Source organism: Camelina sativa, chromosome 6 (genome assembly GCF_000633955.1).
Source record: "Camelina sativa cultivar DH55 chromosome 6, Cs, whole genome shotgun sequence".
Lineage (NCBI taxonomy): Eukaryota > Viridiplantae > Streptophyta > Magnoliopsida > Brassicales > Brassicaceae > Camelina > Camelina sativa.
Genome location: NC_025690.1, coordinates 18148894 through 18155140, shown reverse-complemented (window position 1 = coordinate 18155140; position 6247 = coordinate 18148894). Strand labels below are relative to the sequence as shown.

General features: G+C 36.8%; 2 protein-coding genes and 1 non-coding gene across 4 annotated transcripts in view; all 3 read right to left on the bottom strand.

The window, feature by feature from the left end:
* Positions 1-2575, bottom strand: part of LOC104792097 (E3 ubiquitin-protein ligase SINAT2) — a 6310-nt gene extending 3735 nt beyond the window's left edge. Inside the window, exons 1-5 of one of the 2 annotated variants that reach the window (XM_010518143.2) lie at positions 2363-2567; positions 1579-1638; positions 1165-1458; positions 693-1079; positions 7-167 (exon numbers count right to left, since the gene is read on the bottom strand). In XM_010518143.2, coding sequence (XP_010516445.1) covers positions 7-167; positions 693-1079; positions 1165-1383 — 767 coding nt within the window. In that variant the 5' untranslated portion in view covers positions 1384-1458; positions 1579-1638; positions 2363-2567. Of the gene's footprint in view, positions 1-6; positions 168-692; positions 1080-1164; positions 1459-1578; positions 1639-2362 lie in introns of both variants that reach the window. The other variant, XM_010518142.2, reaches the window with a different exon arrangement.
* On the bottom strand, positions 3848-3929 carry TRNAS-GCU. Its single transcript has one exon. It is a non-coding gene; the product is annotated as a tRNA-Ser (tRNA).
* LOC104792096 lies at positions 4438-6247 on the bottom strand. The gene is made up of 2 exons (XM_010518141.1): positions 6226-6247; positions 4438-5827 (listed from the first exon to the last, which is right to left on the bottom strand). Exon 2 carries the CDS (start codon positions 5753-5755, stop codon positions 4442-4444), a length of 1314 nt encoding a protein of 437 aa, XP_010516443.1. The 5' UTR covers positions 5756-5827; positions 6226-6247; the 3' UTR covers positions 4438-4441.

Genomic DNA, 6247 nt, shown 5'->3' with positions numbered 1-6247 from the left:
TGCCATGTTAGTTTACGTCCATGAGCTCCTACTTCCAAGCTGTAACTGAACTTCTTCGCCTCGTTCTCATCTCCCATGAAACGAAGGAATGCCATGTACACTGGAGCCATCCCCAGCTGGAACGCCTCAAAGTGTAAACAGAACTGTCTCCCAAAACAGTTGAACACCTGGAAACAAATTTAAGACGTCAAGATGGGAGTTAAAGCATAAAGCAATATGTATATTGGCTAGGATGAAAATGAGACTGAGAATATGGAACTAAAGAGCTAGTAGAATCAAAAGTAAAATGGGGAAAAACTGGACTGAGAAAAACAGGAACCCGAAAAACACGCTAATAAGGGAGTTTGCCTAAAGTAACCGAGCAGGAATGTGAATCTTGGCCCTCTGCTTGTGGCAACGGCCAACGGATTTACTAAATGTAAAGTTTAATGGAGCCTTGAGAAAAATAAAACAGCTGAAGAAGCTGGAGATTATGACAAGTCCTATGAAAAAGAGAACTAAAGCCAGGGAGAGTTCATGGTCAGTAATATGATGATCGTGAAAGAAGGTGAATGCGAACCTTAGTCATATGATGATGTAAAACCACAACCTATGTAAATAAACAATTTAAGAAAAATAAAACCTAAATCGGACTTTTAATTTGAGCCCTTTTAGAAAAGAGAAGACAACGTGTGGAAACAAGAAATATTTACCGTAAGCATCCATGTAGCATTTTCGACTTCATGCGGATTTGACTTAACATAACGGTGGTTGAAAGTGCACCCATCATGCATATCGACTTTATGATCATCTTTAAGATGAACAACTAGTGTGGGGATATCACCTGTAACCGAACACTCAGAGCCAGCATAAGGGCAAGTGTAAGGCCTAAACCGGCAGTGCTGCTCGTGCTTAAGCTTGCTGTAGTAAGGAAAAATGTCATGACACCCCAAATTTTGGTATCGGCATGGAACTTCCAAAGACTCTGCAACTTTCTCAAGAGCTAAGCATCTTATGTTACCAAGCTCATAGCGACATGTAGGGCAAGTGTTCTGCACTCTCACTTTGCAGTTTGAACATAATGTGTGGCCATTTGGACACTGTAGAATTTAAATTAAAAAAAAAAAATGTTAAGAACATGTAACATTGCAAGTACAAAACTTTTAAAGCTCACATGTTTCTGACCTGATGAATTGGAGGGTACATTAAATTTGTACAGACGGGACATTCAAGAAGCTCATAAACACCATTGTTAGAATGGATGCCATATTTACCAATCCCTGCACCACCTGGTTTTGTAGGTTTGCTATTATTAACTTCCACTTTCGCTGTTTTAACCTCATAATCCATTCCCGTTGAATTAGATTCCAAGACTTCTTTCAAAGCACTGCCTCCAGGAGCCATGGTGTCCCCTTATTCAATCAAACCTTGTTTCTCACTTAGATCAGATGATTACTCCTCTTGGATAGATTTGTTGTTCTGCAGGAGGAAAAAGGAATCAAGACCAATTATAAGTCAAATTAACATCAAAGACAGGCTTACACATATAGTTTATAAATTGAGAAGAAGGAAAAAAAAAGTAGATTAAGGGACAGATACTTAGTTAACTAGATCAAGTCTTTCAACTTTAATCTCTGGAATCTGTTTATAGAGAGCTTCCTAAGCAACAAAGAATAAAATAAGATAAAAAAAATTAAAAAAGAAAACATACATTTGAAGCAAAACATTAAATGCACTTTCAGATAGGTAACAAAAGCAATAGGCCTCAAGCTATGAACAATGTTAAAAAAGCTTAGACCTCTGTGCACATTCCAATGACTTTAACAGTAAATAGTAAATCAATCACAGGACTATCAAACATCAAAAGAGAACAATTAAAACCTCTTTTTTCTCTTTTCAATCTAACTAAACATGAAAATAGATCTAACTAGAACAAGAATCAACGAATCTAAAAACCTATGACACAGCTAACCAAAGATCGTGCAAGCAAAGGTTTCACATTTTCGCCATTATATTAAAAAAAAAAAAAAAAGTTAAATTTTCAAACCAAGTCTTAAGCAGAAACCTATAGAGAAAACGGTGTTTGTGAAATGCAAAATCTCAACATTATTATCTTTGTCTCTTTGACCCTCCCTATGAAACAAACCATTCATCATTAACCAAAACGATTCAAAGACAACAAAATAATAAAAATTTGACATTTCGAGATATATTTCCCAAAAGCTTTAGATTCGTAACACGATGGCTACCCCCAAACACCGACCCGAGAAATCCGACACGAAACCCAATTTCGGAATTAGTTGATTCTCGATCTCTTGTTCCAGTTCAAAATTGAAACCCCCAAATTCAAAAAAAGGAGAAGAAGTTTAAAAAAAATTATTACCCGGAAGAAAAAGTTCCAGACTTGGGCGTTCTCGCGTGGTTTTTGATTCAGATTCAAATTTAAGCCGAGAGATCGTGAGGTTAATTGAGGAGAAAACAAAAAAAATTGGGGATTAGTGAGAAATGAAAAGAGAAGGGAGGAGAGGGAAGAGGAGGCTGGGTTTGGTTGTGTTGTGTTCTGTCTTGTTCGTATCGGCGAAGAACGCCATTAATGGTGGTGGTCTCTGTTTTGTCTTTATTATTCCCCACTTAAAAAAAAAAAAAAAAACACCGAATCACAATTCACGAAGGTGGTTCCTTTTTTTAAGAAAAAAAGATAATTAATCTCAGCTTAATTACAATTTGTATTTACTACTTATTATATTCATCACAGATTTGGTACTGTCTTCCTATTTATTTTATGTAGGATTTTCTTAATTATTATGTGGTGCGTTACAACTTATACAACGATCGATTTCCTTCTTTTTATATTATCATTTTCAGATATGTTTTACATTTATTTTTGGTAAAAAGGACAAATATTTCCTCGTTTTTTTATTGCATCAAATTCACAAAAGCAATCGCATTTTTTTACGTTTGTGGAGTCCTTGTGACTTATGAGTAAAAAAAAAACAAAACAATACTTTGAAATAATAGTTTCATCCTCGGCAAAAGTCAAATTTTTACTATTAAGGGACCAATTAAGAAATTTTATTTTAAAGTTAAAATATCTTATTGGCTCGAGTTCGTGCATCGAGTGACGAGACGACGCTCGTTTCCCGCACACATCATTTGAGTTTTATTTTATTTTTTCTTTAATCTATTTTTATAAATGCGGCTTTAATCGTTTAAATCAAACCTGCCGTTGACGTAATTTTTATTTTTGCTTCATGAAATTTAGACATGTTTGATTTTTTTAGAAACCATTTTCCAATGAGATGTTAAGGTTAATTCAATTAAAACAGATCATTATAAGCTGATGATATACTATGGCAGCAAGTGCATGTTTCAGCTTATAATTAAGTTACAAGAATCCAAGAATCTTTATACTAGTTTATAAATGATGAAAGCCTGAAAATGGTGGAAGATGTCTGTTTTTGTGGGGTTTAATTTTTTTTTTTTTTTGCATCCCCCCCTCGTGTGAATGTATTTATGCGGTGCTTTTTCTATTGCCAAGAAACCAGAAAAAGAAATGGAATATCATACTAATAGTATAAAATAAAGTTTTTTTTTTTTTAAAGTTCTAATCAGAAGTGAAATAATTGGAAGGGAGAAAAAAACGATATGAAAAAGTGAGATCATTCATCAGAATAAATGAATAATAGACGTGTCGGATGTCACTGTGCGCATGTGACATGTACTCAGCTGAGTGTATTTTTTGGATTCTTCTAGAACCCCTATAAACATCGTTTTGTAACATATTTGTACCCCCCAAATAAAAAATAAAAAAGCTTCCGTAAGTTACAGAAAAGTAAACTTAAGAAGGAAAAAAAGTTACAAAAATAAACGTCGCCTGAGAGATTCGAACTCTCGCGGGGAGACCCCATTTACTTAGCAGGCAAACGCCTTAACCACTCGGCCAAAGCGACTTGTTGACAAGGTTTCCAAAAACTTGTTTATATAGGTAAACAGAGTCCGTCTCAAAAGTTGGAAAGATATCTCACCGTTCCTAAACAGTAAACACCCACCATTAGTTTTTTTTTTTTTTTGTCAAACACCGAGCATTAGTTTTCTTTATATTATCTAAATTATGAATTCGAAAATCGGTAATAATTGCAAGACGAATTTTAAATTATGGTGTTTTTATATGTGCATGATGATATAGCCTAAGTGTATGTTTTATCATGAACACATTGTTTCATTTTGTATTCAAAGGATTGAGAGACTGGTAATGATATATCAGAATAGACATATTTCTGAAAAAAGACGAAAGAAAAATTTCGATTAAAAATAACATCCCTATTGAGAAAAATACAAAACAAATTACAACAAACCAACAAGCAACACAAGAAAAATAAAGATACAATCTTTCCCCTCCTTCTTCTTCTTAATCATCATCATAGTCAGCTTCCAGGTTGGAAGCATTCTTTATTGTTGTTTCTCAAGTAAATCTCCTTCTCCTAGGCGGACGAGAATCTGCACTGTCTACATCAGAAACCCTCGAACCATTCTCGTTCCTTCTCCTTGACGAAGATGTCGAAAGAGTAACCATAGAGTCAATCTCAACTGCGGTATCCACTTGACTCTCAGAGTTTATAACAGCTGCAATGCTTGAGAATGAGTCTCTATCATCAACCACAACAGGAGCATGATGGTTTTGCTCTTGGTGGTTCCTCCCCAATGGATGAGTTCTAAAATAAGCATCTACAAGCCTCTCTGCAGAACTCAATGCAGATGTGAAAGTCGAGATCCTTGCAACTCGGTGTGACTGTAGCTGTCTCCTGATCAGCAGAGGATGGAATCTCGTGGTGGTTTCTCCTTCAAGATCGGGAGCAATGTTCGGGTTCAGATCGATATCCTCTGATGCTGCAACGATGGCTGCTGCTGCTGCACTAGCCTGGTTCTGCTCTGATCTAACTCCCCTAGATGTCATCAACCGGTTAAGAATCGAATTGGCTCGATCACTCACTCTTTCTGATGCCTCGCGGTTGCTAAAATCAGGGACCGGGGTTGAATCCCTGTCAAACCTATTCTGTATACGTCTAATCATTTCTTCCATCGGTATTGTAAAAGGCGACCTTTGAATTGTATTCCTCAAGCTCTCGATGCGTCTCGCGTGTGGTCTCATGGGGATCTTAGTATCTAAACTCTCTTCGATTTCTCTTTTATGGTTTCCGCGCCCATAGATTGGTGTCACGGTTTTGGGGGTCACTTCTCCTTTGCAAACAGGACACTCCTTTGCATCAGAAATTTGTAGCCATTGGTACAAACAAGGCCAACAGTAAAGATGGCCACAACAAGTGAGAACTGGCTCCTTCGACAAATCCAAACATATATTACAGTCGAAAAAGTTACCGTCACAGACACTGCTTTTCTCGACATCGGCTTTCTTCTCTGATACACCATCCCCAATGGCTCCGTCGCCATTCTCACACATTTTCAGATCCTCATTGCCTCTTTCACTACCCTCACCGGTCTGCATAGCAGCTCCATTTACAGAAGTTCCCATCAAGTGGTTCAGTTCTATAGCCATGGTATGGGTTTCAGACAGAATGGGGATAGGGAGATTAAGCTGCCTGAATCGCGTCCTATGCCGAGTCCTGATCCTCGTCACAGCCTCGGAAGATCTCTCAGAAGGGTCGTTAGTCCAATCAGCCAAATTCACAGTCTCGTTTGTTGCCGGTTGGAGATCAGACTCAGGACCAGGCCCTAGATTCAAATCCAGGTTCATTGTGTCAGCTAACTCCTCACCCATCAATATAACAAAAAGGCTCTTGCTTTCTCACTTGCAGATCAACAATATGTACTCCGTGTGGTCTTTATTATTCTGCAAGGAAGAAAAGCAAAGACCCAATATAAGCTTATCAGGTTGACAAATTGATTAGAATAAACATTGTAAAGGGAAACAAAGAAAGTGATAGGAAACAGAATCAAATACAACCAATCGAGCTTTCTTTGCAGGCACACAGTTTTCAATCTAAACTAGACATACAATAATACACAAGACATGAGATTTAGAGATATATAAATAAAAACCAGACAAAAGCATACACAAAGTAAAAGAGAAACATTTGGAACAAGAACACAAAGTCTAAATTCTCTTTAAACACAAGACATGATATCACAACTACAAAGTCTAACTCCAAACTTAAAAGATTCTTTTAAAAGAGCTCAATTAACCAGGAGAAAGAAAAAAAAAACGAAATCAGAGGAAGAGATATTTACCGTGGAAGCAATATACAGGCGT

What these genes read in the sequence shown, in the direction of transcription:
- LOC104792096 (XM_010518141.1), bottom strand. Translation starts at nt 5,755, where the DNA reads ATGGGTGAGGAGTTAGCTGACACAATGAACCTGGATTTGAATCTAGGG.